The 16,228-nt window shown below is 38.3% G+C and overlaps 2 protein-coding genes across 2 annotated transcripts in view; one reads left to right on the top strand and one right to left on the bottom strand.

Moving 5' to 3' along the window:
• Nucleotides 1-7,800, top strand: part of LOC113052820 (uncharacterized) — a 15,359-nt gene extending 7,559 nt beyond the window's left edge. Inside the window, exons 5-11 of the mRNA XM_026217273.1 lie at nt 1,372-1,664; nt 2,900-3,034; nt 3,117-3,240; nt 3,369-3,473; nt 3,559-3,654; nt 4,071-4,174; nt 4,262-7,800. Coding sequence (XP_026073058.1) covers nt 1,372-1,664; nt 2,900-3,034; nt 3,117-3,240; nt 3,369-3,473; nt 3,559-3,654; nt 4,071-4,174; nt 4,262-4,379 — 975 coding nt within the window. The 3' untranslated portion in view covers nt 4,380-7,800. The remainder of the gene's footprint in view (nt 1-1,371; nt 1,665-2,899; nt 3,035-3,116; nt 3,241-3,368; nt 3,474-3,558; nt 3,655-4,070; nt 4,175-4,261) is intronic.
• Nucleotides 7,801-12,804: 5,004 nt separating this feature from the next.
• Nucleotides 12,805-15,542, bottom strand: LOC113052787 (prostaglandin E2 receptor EP4 subtype-like). Its single transcript, XM_026217238.1, has 2 exons — nt 14,467-15,542; nt 12,805-13,489 (listed from the first exon to the last, which is right to left on the bottom strand). The coding sequence occupies exons 1-2, from the start codon at nt 15,241-15,243 to the stop codon at nt 13,001-13,003; spliced, it is 1,266 nt and encodes a 421-aa protein (XP_026073023.1). The 5' UTR covers nt 15,244-15,542; the 3' UTR covers nt 12,805-13,000.
• Nucleotides 15,543-16,228: the final 686 nt, after the last annotated feature.

Genomic DNA, 16,228 nt, shown 5'->3' with positions numbered 1-16,228 from the left:
TTTGGAATATGATTGTTGTTCTAGAACCAACAGAGGATGTTGATTCAGGAAGATGTCCTACTTCACGTCCGTTGAGATGTCATTGACTTTGAGATTTTGTTTTGCCAGCACATGGATATTGCTTTGGAAAATAGTTCCCACAGACGTATCCAAAATCCTGTCATTAGAAAACGCAAATCCCTTTCTTGATAAGGTGTGACAGGCTAACAGCTCACAAAAAATGAAATAAAACAGCATCTTTGGTATAAACCCAGACCTTTACTACTCATTTGGCTGAGAATCTAAAGCCGCTGTGGATTCCTTCAGCTATCCAGGAACGCATCACGCAGTCTGCTTTCAGTAGTCGCTAAATTAATGTACAGCTTTCACATCTGTTGTGCCGAGGTGAGGAGACACTTCTGCTGATATATGCATGATTATTTCCCCAACAGCTAATTGCATTGGACGACTCACTCACAAAGTAGCCTGACAAGAAAAGTTGGTGATGGTTCTGATCATTAGAAACATGTCATGTTATCCATCAGGATGTTCTACCATCTCTACGTTTAGGTCTATATTTGTTTAAGCGCTTCGTAACATTACCAATGTAATCTTTGTTTTTAGGTTTGTGCTTTATTGATTCGGGAACCAGTTGGAAACCAAGTACCGTATTCTGCAATGAACTGACCACCTAAAAAGTTCAGTGTCCTGTTGCATAAACATTTAAGATTAGTTTTACAAGATGTTTCTCCAATATCTTTTTTGATCATCTGATGACCGAAAATGGACTTAAACTATACTAAATCTAGACTTGTCAAATTTGAACCCGAAATGTAAAACTGGCCAGACTAAATGCTAGTTGGTTGTTAAGACTAGTTAAATATTTATGCAATTGTCCACATGATTCAAAAGCCAGTTGATGTATTGCCTTGCCAACTAGACTTGCACATCATTCCATTGGAAATATGACTGTTTTAAGATTAAAAATAGGGGAATTGTATTGTAGAGAGACGAAGTGTTTGGATTAGAAGTATAAGAAAAACAAACTAAATTGGACAAAACTGAACCACAAAATGTGAGAGACTTGAGCTAGTTGCAAGTCTGAGATAATTTACCTGTTCATACTGTCTGTCCTATATATCCAATTGTAAATTTAGTTCTCAATTTCTAAACACTAAACTGCGAAAATAGCCTCCCAAACCACAAAATATTAACACGGTGTTCAAGCACAACTCGCTCACCTTCACCCTTTATTTGCCATCACACCCCACTGCTGATGATTGATTTCTTCTGGAAGTTCAGGAGAGGAGGAAGGCCAGCCTCCAGCAGCGGTTTAATCCCATTCATAATTCACTTTGATGTCATTGTTGTTGCAGGATCTCATTTTAACAGCATCAGCACAGTCATGCTACCTCTTGCCGGCATTTCCACGTAGGGCCCCAGGCCCAGATCCCTGTTGATTTCCCAATGCCCCATCCAGGACAATCTCAGACAGGAATGAGCCATCATCTCGGCCCTGCGCACCAGCCAGCCGCGGCGTTACATCCACCCATCAACCACATACCAGCTCCACCGTTCCAGGACATCCCACCACCGCCCTTCCTACCTCAGGCTTTACACCAGCAATACCTCATCCAGCAGCAGATCCTGGAGGCCCAGCACAGGAGGATACTTCCACAGCCCAGGTATGACGCTGTGTTAAACTCATAATCAATCATATTTCAAGAGGGAGCGTAGAGGGAGAATAACAGAAAAAGAGGTGGAGATGGGGAGATGGGGAGGTGGAGGGATGCAGGAAAAATTGTTGTTCATAAAGATGAAGATTTACAGAACTTAATGTGTAGGTTCCTTACAAATTTACGTTATTATGGCAAGATATGAGAATTTGGGTTATTTGGCTTTTCATAATGTTTTTTTTTTAATAAACATTATTTGAGTGTTCATTTTCTTGCACTCTTCAAAGAATGTGAGTTTGTTTTCGTCCTCTTCAGTAGCACTTACATAGACTCAATTTTACAGTTTTATTCCTATCCTGTGTTTCCAGATTTGAGGCTTTCCCACAGAATCGGGTTAATTTAAAATTGATGCTTCTGGTTATTTATGTCCACTGGTTTAAATGACACCAATAACGTAATATTTAGCTCCTGGAATGCAAATTTTACCAAGGGAACCCTACCAAAAACATGTTTTACCCCTCCGTAACGCCATTGGAATGGTTTCGAGTAGCATTTGGGTGGGGTTTTTTTCTTGTGAAAACCTGGCAACCCTGCTTCCATCTAGATACTATTTAAATATATTATTTAAACTGAACTGAGCTGGATGATGGCATCACTGAATCCAAAGATGAACTGCCTTTAACCGTCATCCTAATTAATGTTGTTCAGTTGCTTTGACACAATTTGGTTTGTATAAAGCGCTATATAAATAAAGGTGATTTGACTTGAATTGACTCTATTGACTGAGGGGTTTGCTCAGTTGTCATTCACCTTATTTATTTCAATCTGAAATCTGAGCAACTTTAACCTTGACTGTTTTATGATTGATTTTATGAAAATCCAAAATCCCCTCTTTAAAAATTTGAACTCTAATGTGTCAACAAAAAAATCAAACAAGCCTTTTGAGCCAGACTTTATCAAATGTTCAGACTTCTGTTCTGGAAACGTTTGCAAATTCATGCATTTTTAAAGATAAAACTTGCAATTCAAAAAATATTTGCAATTCTTAAGGAATTCAATCAACTGGGGAAATACGGTGATACTGTTAGTTACATTTTTAACTCTATTCACCTGTAGTGTCTTGCTTAACTCATCTTCCATGTCTTATTGAGACATCTCGTAATCCAGTAATCAATATTTGTTTTTTCCGATATATTTTATAATCAGGTTTATCCAGCTGACTCAGGCTCTAACCATTTTCCTAGCAGGCATGCTCCAGACCGAACCCTTCCCCATCCGCAGACATTGCGGCCGCCATATGAATACCCACCATCCATCCACATTTCCCCCCCACCGCCTGTGCCCCAGCAGCCACGCTACCTTGCTGAAGGAACAGACTGGTACGTCTGTATTCAGTGACTTCATAAACTAGTACTCAGTTTGGCTTTGATTAGCTGATGCCATTCCTGTTTGTCCATCCAGGGATCTGAGTGTGGATCCAGGCCTGCCTCAGTACCACGTCTCTCCCCTCACTCAACATTATCAGCATTACCTGACCTCTCCACGACTGCATCACTTCCCCAGGAACACCACCTCGGCACAAGTGGTCAGTATGAGCCTTTCGAACGCACTGCAATTATAGATCCTTACTCCAAAGTAACTGACCAGTGCTTGCCTTCCATTGGTTGCCACTTATCTCTTTATGTGCTTCTTCATTGGTGCTGTCTTGCACAGGTTGTCCATGAGATCCGAAACTACCCTTATCCTCAGTTACATCTGCTGGCTCTCCAAAGCCTCAGTCCGTCTCGCCATGCATCTGCTGTGCGGGAGAGTTACGAGGTACCATCGCACTAGTTGTTCTTGATCAAACATCTTCTTAATCAGTCATTTAATGTGATGTGTTAACATGTGGTTTTGATTCAAGGAGCTCCTGCAGTTGGAGGACAGACTGGGAAATGTTAACAGAGGGGCTCTGCCAACCACCATCGAGAGGTTTACCTTTCCTTATAAGTATAAAAAGGTAAAACCACAACTGTATGATGACATTTAAAAGTTCCTGTCAAGACTGTTATGTGTCATCTTTGAATAATTATGTTCCTTATCCTCCCGTTGTGCTGGGGTTAATTACTTAAACTACTTCTTGGTATTTTGTAAGCTTTTCCTCAATGATCATGAATTTTCTCTTTGGTCGTGAGTTTGCATGCAAAGATTCACTCATAGTTGTGATTTGGAAAGGCTGTGCCAATTTTGGTTACACTGATGTGTTGGAGTCAAACTGAGCCTCAATGGGTTTCCATGCATTTCACCAAAATTCAAGAGTGCTGGAGAATAACTGGACCTTTTATTAGTTCATTGTTTATTTATGTAGTGTACAGGGTTTTTTTTGGATTGAAAAGCATGTGCTGAAAGGCTAATAACTGATTGTGTGATTCGTAGAGAAGACCTCTTGAGCTAAAGATTGGCATGGATGAAGAGGAGCTCGACACGGATGAGAAATGCACAATATGCCTCTCGATGCTTGAAGACGGAGAGGACGTCAGGTAGTTTGAGGCTCTACTCAAAACATGTTCACTGGTGAAAATGGTGCCGGTTTTCAGTCAACAAATGTTTTGTTTTTCTCTCTCCAGGAGATTACCCTGCATGCACCTCTTCCATCAAGCTTGTGTTGACCAGTGGCTGGCAACCAATAAGAAGTGTCCCATCTGCAGGGTAGACATTGAGACGCAGTTGTCCCCCGAAAGCTGATGTCTCGTGTAGCATTAGCTAAAAGTCCTGTCATCTTTCTTAGTCCCCTTGTGGGCACTTTGCCAAATGTGTGTCATCTCCATCACCTCTCACCTCTAACCTTTGCCTTCTGAGCCAACTGACGATGTAGAATGGGGAAGACGGATAGCCCTGAAGACAGAGTCCAGCACATGGAGAAGAACAAGTCTTTCGATGAAGCTGATTTCAGTCAAAGTGCTGTGAATGTGTGTGTGTTTGGGACGTGAACGCTGTTCGTAACGTCTCAGAATGATCTCGGATGAAGACCGACCAAATGTTCTCAGTGTTCAGTAGGTCACAGATGAAGCATAACAGCATGAACACAACAAAGTCCAACATATTCCATGTGGTTGGTCATGAACAATTCATTTGTGAAAAAATTAATTGGCGAATGAGAAGCGCGCAAGAGTAGTACAATGACCCTGTGTTTAAAAAAGCTCCGTCGTCGTGTCTGTAATCGTCGGAGGTGATGCTTGACATTCTTGAGCTGTTTGAAATGTGTCCGCGTTTTGTGCTCGTGACGCCTCCAACGCTTAGAAACGTATCCACCAAATGCATGTTGAAGCGAGAGGTTCTTCTGACGAGAGGTCAACATGCATGAGGACGTTTCCTGCGTGATACTCTACTAATCCTGAAGACACTGTGTTCTTGATGCGTCTCCGAAGTCACCACGAGTGAAATATGTACCTTAATGCCTGTAGCACAAGCACACGTTGAATAGTAACGCCATAACTCCGTGTTTCCATTCTCTCTGTGACTCGTGGTCTCGCTTGGTCGTAAAGCAGCATCTGTAGAGTCATAATGTGCATGAAACATGTTTGCTGCCATTTCTAGAGGACATGACAAGGGAGTAAAGCCATTTGTTTTATAAAAACCAAACATAAGTTTTCTAAACTCTTCTTCGTGATCATGATTTCTTCTTTTTCCTACTGTTGCCAACCTGTGTGCAGGGCTGGTTCAAGCTTCTTCACATAAGTAGCTGCAATGCTGGAAAAAATGAACAAACTAGTTATTTATTGTCGTCTTAATGTAGTAAGTGGTTATTTTTGTAAATGCACTCAGTTCTAATGGGGTCGTGTGATTGTTTCTCTTTCCCTGCTTTTGCATTTGCACTCAGTTTCCTTGCATATCGTGCACTCCATCCAGAAAACTAAAAAACAAGGGAACAGACTTTTTAACAGCACAGTTTCTTTGCGTAATGATAGTTGTTGCCGCACTGACCACTTTCAATGTAAGTGACTGTTTATCCGTAGCATTTGAGATGTCTCTGTAGTACATTTGATTAATTAACCTGCTTGGCTTTGCTTTCGCACCTTTTCCAGAATTCAAGTGTTCAGCTTCGTGGAAGCGTTTCCTTGTTTTCAATCACTGTTTTGTAGCATTTAGTGAGCGTACGGAAGCATGTTTCCACCACTGAATAAAAAATAAAAAGCTTGTGACTTTCTGTCTCATAATTGCGACTTTATTTTGCGTAATTCTTACTTTTTTTTCTCCGAATTGTGAGATATAAACCCCAAATTGCGAGTTGTGAAGTCCAATTTTAAAGGGGGGGGGGGGATGGATATATTCTCAGAATTGCAAGTTTGAAAAAATAGCATTGCGAGATAAAAATTCAACATTGGGAGAAAAAAGTCAGAATTGCAAGATGTAAACTTGAAATTGCAAGAAGAAAAGTTGCGAAAAACTCTCAGTTGCGAAGCCTAAATGTCAGTATATCTAAATGTAACCTCCAACTGAGAGATGTAAACTCTCAGTTGCGAGAAAGTCAGAATTGCAAGAAGTAAACTCATAATTGCGAAATGTAAACTCTCTATTGTGAGAAAAATGTTGAATTGCGAGATGCAACCTCTCATTTATGAGAAGTAAACTCTCAATTGCGAGGAAAAAATGTCAGAATTGCGAAATGTAAACTCTAAAAATTGTAAGAAAAAAGTCAAAATTGCGAGATGTAACCACAATTGCGAGACAAAAATCAGAATCTCGCATTTGAGAGATAAAATAGAATTGCGAGATGTAAACTTAAAATTATGAGATGAAATTAAATCGCAAGATTTAAATTCGCAATTATGAGATGTAAACTTGCGAGACAAATTCAGTGGTGGAAATGGGCATAGTGAGCGTCTGCTGTGTGGAGCGTGATATTTTCTCATCGTCCGTCTGCGTTTTATAGTTTACACATGATATTGTTCGTAGAAATGCCTTAAGTATTTAACAATCATAATTTATGACAAACTTTACCTACTATGGGTGCGCATTTAAGTTCTGAACTAGTATCGCAATGTTATAGATTGGTTTATTTATTTGCGTCAGCGTAACGTGTGTATAAATACCTCATTGTGCTATACTTTTAATGGGAGTGCTTTGCATGTGGTTGTACTTTAGGGGGCATAAGTGTCAAAACAAACTCAAATTCCCCCGAAGGCGTGCTAGTATTTAGTGCTGTCGTTTTTTTGGTTACATTCCATTAATGCAATTACAAAGAGTCGTTCAGCTTTGAGCTTGTAGACAAACTGTTCAATGGACTGGAATTGTTTTGCATGTCTCTTGTTTTTGCACTCTTGGCTTTGCTGCCCTCCTGCGAACATCGTCCGCTCGTCTCGTCGCTCTGAAAAGAGCCAGCGATTCCAGGCCGTGAATCTGTTTTCAGTGTTTTCAGTAGTGAGGGGTGAGTTCAGCGCTTACTGTGATTGATTATAGCTGCCTGTCTTGTGCCCATCTTCAATTACAGCCAGACATTGTTTGCTGTATTTTTATCGGGATTTAAAGTGATGCTTCCTTTTGCCATGAGTAGCAGATTTCCTTTCCCTTTCTTTTTGTATCGGTACTTCATAAAAGGGGCTTTAAATGTCTGAATGCAGGTCATGTTGTGGTACATTCTAGCGTAGCTGGCGTATGTTTTTCATATTTCACATTTTAGCGCGTCAGGTTAATTAGCTTCAATCCCCTAAATAATAATCTGCCAATACAGTGTTGTGTTCCACAGTAGACAACACTAATATCAACCGATAAGGCAGATTATCTCTTATTTCTGGTAAATTAAGTGTTTTCCTGCCATGCAAAACGATCTGTACTAATACTTGTTATCTTCTACACACATAGATATTGTTATGCCGAAATAGACAAAAAACAAACAAAACAATGGCTTTATATTGTATGATTTGTGTTTCTAGCCTGTGTAGCCTTAAAGTCTCTTGATTTGATCCATCTCTCCAGCAGATTTTGGACATAAGCAATAGTAGTATCATGTTTCGCTAACAGACTGAACCGTAGATCCTAAAGCACAAGCTCTGTAATGCATGTCTTTCTCAGGTTTTAATATGCGTATGAGAATGGATACATATGTTCAAATATTTTACCATAAATATTTCTGATGTTTTTCTGCTGCTGACATAAAAAGAAAAAAAAATAGTTGAATAACCTGCCAGTGAAAGGGAAGTGGCTCTTTGTATAAGACACTGCTGTGTGCTGTTACTGCGCAATGTTTTCTGACATGAATATTTTATAGCTCAAGTAGAACAATATGTATTGACAATATTTAAGCAATATAGCTTGGTGATTATAATGTATGATAACTAGATACGTGTATATTGCGTAAAAAAAAAAAGATTCACTTTTGGTGGATTTTGTACTGTATTTATTACTAATGATGATGCAAAAAGTTGCATAGCTTAACCCAAATTTTCTTTCTTTTTTAATTTCTCGTCTTGTATATGACCCTTTTTGTATGTGTTTTTTTCAAATAAAATGTTGAAAATGCCTCAGAATGTTTTTCATTGTCATTCCATGCACAGTTTCATGTCAAATACAGACTCTAATAGTCGCTCATAATCAGACTTGTTTATGCTGTGGTCAAAAGCCATTAAATCAGGAACTGAAATGTGATTGTGTAAGGACCTGTGCCAATACTTGTGGTCTTGGCCGCTTGAGAATGTGTGCACACAACGCGTGCAAGAGGTTAAGCTTGAGGTCAAAGGTGAGTGCCCCACACTAAAGTCACACAGTCTCTTACACTGCTTTTGAGTGACATTGTATTGAATCCCATGATTGATCAAGTCTAGGAACTCATGTGACCCGTGATCAAGAGTTTGAGGAAAGCATTCCAGTGCTTGATAGCTGAACTACTGTATATGACATAATACACAGTGTAATGAATATTAAAAGACCACAACAGCTCAAGAATAACTGGTGTAGAGTATAGAGGCTCAAAGAAAATAAAAAGAAACGACTCACATTTCACACATATTGCACCACAATAATTCAAATTGTACCATATTATAATCTATTGAAGCCAGCACTTTCTTCATTCAGGAAAGTTAAAATAAGAGGAAATTAAGAGATGTTTCAAAAACAAACTGGTTTCTTCATAGAAACCACACAAAACTCCTACCAAACTCAAACTGATAGAAAACGTTGACGAACACAGAAAACGTGAACGAGAAGAAAATAATAACCATCTTTTTTGACTGAAAGAAAGAAAAACAGACAGTATTGAGAAAGGAGTTTTGTGAAAGGGGTTTGTGAGTTGAATAAAAAGCTAATGTTAACAACCAAAATTAAACATTTGTGTTATTAAATTATTGGCTAATTAACTTTCAACCTCAGAGAAACTTCAAAACACTACAATCATAACACTTTATATTCAATTCCCAGGGAACACACATACTGGTAAAAATAAAATAATAATTTCTATAGCCTGAATGCACTGTACATTGCTTTGGATTAAAGCATCTGCTAAATGCATAAATGTAAATGTATAAGTGGTTTGACAAAAAAAGTTTGTGTAACCCTGATCTACATTATGAAGATGTCTTCCAAAGCACCGATAACATTTCTGATGATTTCAAACAAGCTCAAGGAAATTGGGTTTCAGAGAATCGATCACATAAGGGAAAAAAATGGAAAGGGTTTACCAAATATTCAGAAAATTTTCACATACATCTTTGTCAAAAAGTTAACCCATTCACGGATTCACAAAAAAGACTAAAAGTGGTGTCTTATGCATGCCAGGCCAGTAGATGGCGACATCACTTTGTAAAGAAACTCGCGGACTATATATATACTTATATAATGTCACTTTTTTCACAAATTCAAGATGATAATAGTATCGTTTTCAAACATTTTATTTTTAAATGTTCAGGGCCCCACATTTCCTGTAATTGAACAGCCAAAACGAATAGAAAATTTAGTTTTTTTTTTTCACTGTTAAAAGCACGTTTATTTATCGGTAGAAATGAAGTCATAAATAAACAAAATAAACAACATTTACTTTTCATTGCTCCAACACATAATTTGGGAGTTTGTGAGTTGATTAAAAAACTAATCTGGGGAAGTTGTGGCTTAGTGGTTAACCCTGAGGTTATGGGTTCGAGTCTTGGGCCGACAATACCACGACACTACCACGTGCCCTTGAGCAAGGCACCGAACCTCCAATTAAATACAGAGCATGAATTCTGAGTATGGGTCACCATACTTGGCTGTATGTCATGTCACTAATGGTTATTTGAATAATAAATTTAAAAAAAATAACAAATATAAAATGCTTCCAAAACAGATGTTATTTGTTTTTCTGCATCTCATGATTTTAGACCGATAATATATTAACCGATAACCGATATTAACTGATATTAGAGAACTGTGAGCATTTGAAAGTGTTGATAAAGTATTGAAATATTAATTTAAAATTTCAGGATTATTTTTATGATGACAGATTTTGATGCATCATCAGTTCAGTATTTAATCATTTATATCTTTAGCACGGGAGCTTAAAAATAGTCTAAACAGTGTCTATATTATTTCATGTTCATTCATTTTTTATGTTTGTCAATCCAAATTTATTATTATTTTTTTTTTTAATTGCTGGATATTTAGAGAGTTCTAAATTCTGCAGAAAATCCTCATGTTTTATCATTTATTTTATTCGAGCAGTTCTTGTTTGTCGCCAGATGATGGAGACTCACACACAGGTAAGATCCAGATGTTTGTTTAGAGTTTATATCTTATGAATAAAGTTTAGCTTTGGTTTATCTGGTAACATGTGAAGGACAAGAACATCAAATAAATGTGATCATAAACGACAGCATCTGCAGCTGATGGGAACGTTTTGTCCATCTACACTTGTGATTATTTATCATATTAATCTATCGAGATAATCATATAAACAGTGCTGCTGATGAAGAGACTTTACAAACAAACACAGAGCATCAGGACCGTTGTAAGGAAATGATGGAAAGTCTTCACTAATGAGAACAACTGCACATATGCAAACTGAAAAACAGAAAACAGTTATTAAAATGAACATTTCACTCATTTGAAGAAAAAGTTGAGTATGTAATGCTCCATCAATGGAGAAAAGGTTCAGTTTATTACACGATTAGACTGAAACAGTTAGGCTTTAATTGAAGTAAAGAATTAATTATCTTTAGCACCAAAATTTAAGATCTTTTGATTAATATTCTTTTACTAAAGATTGGAAATTATGCAAGTGGAAATTCTCAAATAAATAAATAATAATAAAAAAAAAATATTAAAAAATGAATAATAATAATAATAATAATAAACTTAAATAAAATATTCTATGCATATTTTTTAACACTAAATACATTTTGTCCAATTCACATATGCTTCAAGGAATAAAACTAGAAAATCTAGACATTTCAATTAGGATTAATTGTAAAAGGGGAGTTTCAACATTGTATTTTTATAAATCTTTTGCAAAAATCTGACTATAAAATATCGATATGAACACAGATGCATTACAAGAGCAATTTAATATGGTAATTAATAAAAATAAAAGTGCAATTTATAAAATCTGACAAATAAATACGCAGTAAAAAAATATTTGTGTTTTGTTTTCCAGTACAAATATCCAAACATGATTAAATGAAGACACATTTACTGGAAATAAAATAACTAGAGATATTAAATCTTATGGAAAAACTGATGCAAATGTATACTTAAAACAAGAAAAATAAAATAATCTTGATTCCATTTGAACTGATATATATGGCAGATATAATATATAATATATAATTTTAAGCATATCTTTAATTAATTTAAAAAAAACTAAACTTTGTTTTCCTTCCCAAGTAAATAGTGATTTCAGGATGTTTAGATATTTGTACTGAAAAACAAGTCTGAAATACTGAGGAAGAAAGTTATTCTGGCCGTTTCTATTTTTTCTTTCTGATTTGTGATAATTTTTTAATGAAGAGCTGATCTACAGTATCTACAGTAGTTTGATGAGAGCGGGAGAGCAGCAGTCATATTTACTTTGGTCTGTGATTGTAAACAAAGATTAAGTATAATTAGCAAACATTTCATGGGAATGATTTCATCTCAAGCCTGTAAACGCATCCGTATCCTGAACATAAGGACTGTTTATTAAAGCATTAGAGAGACGCAGAGGTTGGCAGATTCCTCGCCTGAAGCTCTGGGTTTAATCGTGTGTATATGAGACAGACGTCTGCTGATTCTCACATTAAACACAATCACATATTAATCTGAGCCTGAAAAACCATTCCCGGGATTCCCGTCGACCCTAATGACCAAAAACAACAAATCACTGCAGATTTATAGATCCAAAAACCCTGAAACTTTCTCAGAGGAATCGTTTCATTCGATGATGATCCCGAACATTTGATTAGATATTAAACCTGCGTCTGTTCTGGAAGGATCCTGGCTGTGTATTATCAGGTGATGAAGTGTCCCTTTCATTACGAGAGCTGCACCGTTTATTTATTTATTTTGGGAAAAGCAGGACACAGTGAGAAACTGGAAACGTTTTTTTTTTTAGGCAAACATCTCAACTAGGTTATTTCCTGCGGGGCTTTTTTGTTGATCTTGATGTGACTGATTTGAACTCTTCTGGAAAAACAAACAACCATTTTTTACGGACCTTTAACAGACGACCAAACTGATCGAAAGTTTATGGCTGAAAAGCTGATGGTTCACTCCAATAAATAATCTGATTTAAAGCAAGAAATGTAGGGATCATCTGAGATCAGGATGAGTTTGTTTCTTCATCAGGTTTGTAGAAATGTAGCATTGCATCAGTGTCTCATCAATGGATGCTCTGCAGTGAATGGGTGCCGTCAGAATGAGAGTCAGATAAAAACATCACAATAATCCACAGCAGTCCATCAGTTAACATCTGGAGAAGACAAAAGCTGACACAAATCCAACATTAAGACGTTTTTAACTCATAATAACTCTTCCTCCAGTGAAAAGGTGTTCCGGTCTGAATCAGGAGAGAAATCTGCACAGATCAAACATCGTTTAAACAGCTCTAAACTTTAACTCCTTTATCTTCTCCAGATGTTCACTGATGGACTGCTGTGGATTATTGTGATGTTTTTATCAGACTCTCATTCTGACGGCACCCATTCACCGCAGAGCATCCATTGATGAGACACTGATGCAATGCTACAAACCTGATGAAGAAACAAACTCATCCTGATCTTGAATAACCCTAGAGAGCACATTTACAGCAACATTTCCACAAGTGAACTATTTCTTTAATAACATTTACATTTCACTCCACTGATCTGAAATCAACTCTCGCTCAAAGTGCAGAAGGTTTTACCGGAGAAGCGTGTCCTTGCGTGTTAAATGCTCTTCTCTTGAAACGTCTCATTGGTTATAGTCACTTGTAAGGGTTGATCTTTCGACCGACTGTCTAAACTGTTCCGATTGGAGGATTCCGAAGAAGCGTCAGATAAGCTCCGCCCACACTGGTTTGATTGACAGGTGTCCAGGCAGCTCTCAGGTGGATATAGAAACGTGTGCGAGGTATTCATCGCCTCCAGCTCTCGAGACACGGCGGACGGAGAGTCTCTGGAGATGATGGAGGACACCTGTGCTCCGTCCATGCAGTGGAAACTGTTCTGTCCCTGCGGCATCTGAGAGCCAATCTTACAGAAGAGACACTTGATGTTCTCGACTACCTTTGAGAGAACCGCTTTACGCAGCAGGATGTAGATCCAGGGATCTAGAATGGGGTTGGTCGAGGCAAACCGGATCGCCAGCAGATCTGGATTTTTATCCAGACGTTTTTCGACAGGCGTCTTATAAAGTTGGTTGAGAAACACCTGGACCTTGAAAAGAAGACATGATTTAGTTTCCAAAGTTTCATGCATTTGACAAAACAACGTGTGTGATATTAGCAACGTATTATATGTTTAATTCAATGTGGTGCTTGCCGTTTCTTTGTAAATGTCCATGAAATTTACTAGTAACTTCTGAGTGAAAATTGTTTCTAAACCAAGTTTAATAATGAGAAATTCGTACATTTTTTTTAAGGAAACCTTACTTTGATAATATAATAAAACAAATTAAATGTTCACAACTTTTGGAGATTTTCACTTCATAGAAAAACTGTTGGATTTGAACAGAGTAAATTTCACAAATAATTACAAAGAAACAAAAAGTAACACGTTTAATTAAATATAAAAATATAAGCAGAAAGTTTTTTTAATGTTATAGCGGGAAAAAAACTGTGTTTTGTTTTGTTTATAATGAAATGTTGTATAGAAGAAAAAAGATCATGATTACTGACTTTAAAAAGAAGAGTAATACAATATGTGTTTTCATTTGTAACCACTAATAATATATGACTTACACCTTAATGCATTAAAACATGACAAACGACCAATTTCAGAATCTGCAAATATTATAATGCATTATGAGTACTTTTATACTGTATTATATTTTCTGGTAATTAACATTAATTTAGCTAATGATTCATGCTTTCTGATTAATGATCAGATTCAGCAACTGCTAAACGGTTAATTTTTATTGATCTAGACTATTTATGCTTTACTGTATCTACTGTACTTTAGTATGTGAGGTGACACTGTGACCCTGGGATATTTTAGCATGTGTGTCCATTTAAACACTTATCATCATCATCTTCTTCTTCCTCCGTGATTTATTCTGTTCTGCTGCACAATGCGAGGCAGATCTGAAGGCGCTGACCGTGAGAAAGTTCTTGTTTTGCAGATTTGACAGACATATCTGAGGCAGCAGAGTGATTGACAGATAAAGTTGACACAATAGTATCACAAGAACTTACAACGAGCGGAATGGAGCAGATGAGGACGACGGCGGAGGTGGCGATGAGCAGAATGACCATCTGGATCTCCGCGCCAGCGAGGCGGCTGAAGCTGCGGCTCCTGCCGGGATCAGACGCTCTGCCCGGGTCTGTGCCGAGCGACGTGCGCCTGATGAACCCCCGGTGCATCCGGATGAGCGCGGCGCACACCAGCACGTTACAGACCACCGTCACCAGGATCAGCAGCGAGCTGCAGCCCGCGTACATGAAGGAAAACGCGGCGTGCGCGCTCACGTTGGTCCGCCAGTCGATGAAGCACCAGGTTTGAGGGTACTGCATCTTCACCTCTCCAAACCCCGCGCTCGGGAGCGCGCAGAACAGTATGTTAGACGCGTAAATAGCCAGCAACGTGACTCCCGCGAGCTTCTGATCCACGTGGTCGTTGTAGAAGTACGCGTGATTGATGGCGATGTATCTCTCGATGGACATGGCGCAGATGATGCTCAGTCCCGCGAGGGAGAAGAAGAGCAGAACGAAGCCGAAGTATTGGCACAGGGGGTCTCCATCCGGCCACGCGCCCTTCACATAAGTGGCGATGGTCACCGGACTGGCGAGGACGGTTCCCAGGAGATCCGTGACCGCCAGACCGCAGACCAGCGTGTAGAAGGTGGTCTCCTTCTGCTCCCTCCTGGACTTGCAGAGCACCACGATGGCGATCAGGTTGCTGATGACTCCAAAGATGAACATGATGGCCGGGATGGTGGGCTCCATCCTGCGCGCCGCGGTGCTGTTGTCCATCTTCTGCTCCGTTAAACGTCTCCAAGAGTCATTTTGCAGGAGTTGATCAGTACATCCTGCTTTGGAGCGAACACAGTCATGACTGAGAGAACAGCCCGCCCCCCCTGCCTCACATCACGCACTCATGACGGGACGCCCTTACCGAAAAACCACCGCGTCCCGTCAAATCCCCGCTGCTTCCGATGCTACTGAAGAGTCATAACACACTGCGATCCGCTGGAAACAAGAAGCGCGCATTTCCTTTAACAATACACAGATGCAAACACTGTCTAGAAGAGTTTAGCAGTTTAAACAGCACTTTTATTTCCGTCTAGTCCAAAATCAAACAGGTTGAAACACGTTTTTTTTTTTTTTTTTGTCTACAAGTACTTTCCCCATTAAAAAAAACTCCAATATGGTGCGTTTTTTTTTAACAAAAACATCTAAACTAATTAAAGAGTTATGTTTTAGATATACTTTGATATTAGGCCTGTTGCTGATTTAGCTTTTGTTCATGCTGAAACTGTTGTTGTTAAAAAAGTTGTTAAAAGGCCAAATATGAAAGGCTTATGGTATAGAAAATGTATAATTTATAGTATAACCTAATCTTTTTTATTTAGTTTGAATGTTTTTGTCTTTAATAAAATAACACATATTATATATATATAAAAGAAGATATTTTGAAAAATAGCTGGAGAGCAAACAACATTGGACCCCATTCACTTTCATTAGATAAAATAATAAATAAATAAAGCACTGGGATATTTTTCATTTGTTGCTGATCCCTCTCCTAAGTATTAACGTTCATGAACTTCATTTGCTATAATCTCCGTGTCTGGGACTGATTGCTAGCACTAGCACAGGTGTTTCCCCTTAGCTCCCCTTTTCAAACTGCTTCTGGACTCTTAAAGCTGCAGTCGGTAACTTGTGACGCTCTAGCGGTTAATAAACAGAACTGCTTGCGTCTTGCGGAAGAACATCGTAGCCGGAACTACTTCTCTCTGTT

The sequence above is a fragment of the Carassius auratus genome, chromosome 33 (genome assembly GCF_003368295.1).
Source record: "Carassius auratus strain Wakin chromosome 33, ASM336829v1, whole genome shotgun sequence".
In the NCBI taxonomy this organism is placed as follows: Eukaryota; Metazoa; Chordata; class Actinopteri; order Cypriniformes; family Cyprinidae; genus Carassius; species Carassius auratus.
Note: the sequence above shows the minus strand (reverse complement) of the source record. Positions and strands in the feature narration are given on the sequence as shown.

Coding starts and splice junctions, on each gene's coding strand:
- LOC113052787 (XM_026217238.1), bottom strand. CDS start 15,243: ATGGACAACAGCACCGCGGCGCGCAGGATGGAGCCCACCATCCCGGCC. Junction 13,490..14,466: donor TCTGCTCCATTCCGCTCGTT/GTAAGTTCTTGT, acceptor CTTCTTTTCAAG/GTCCAGGTGTTTCTCAACCA.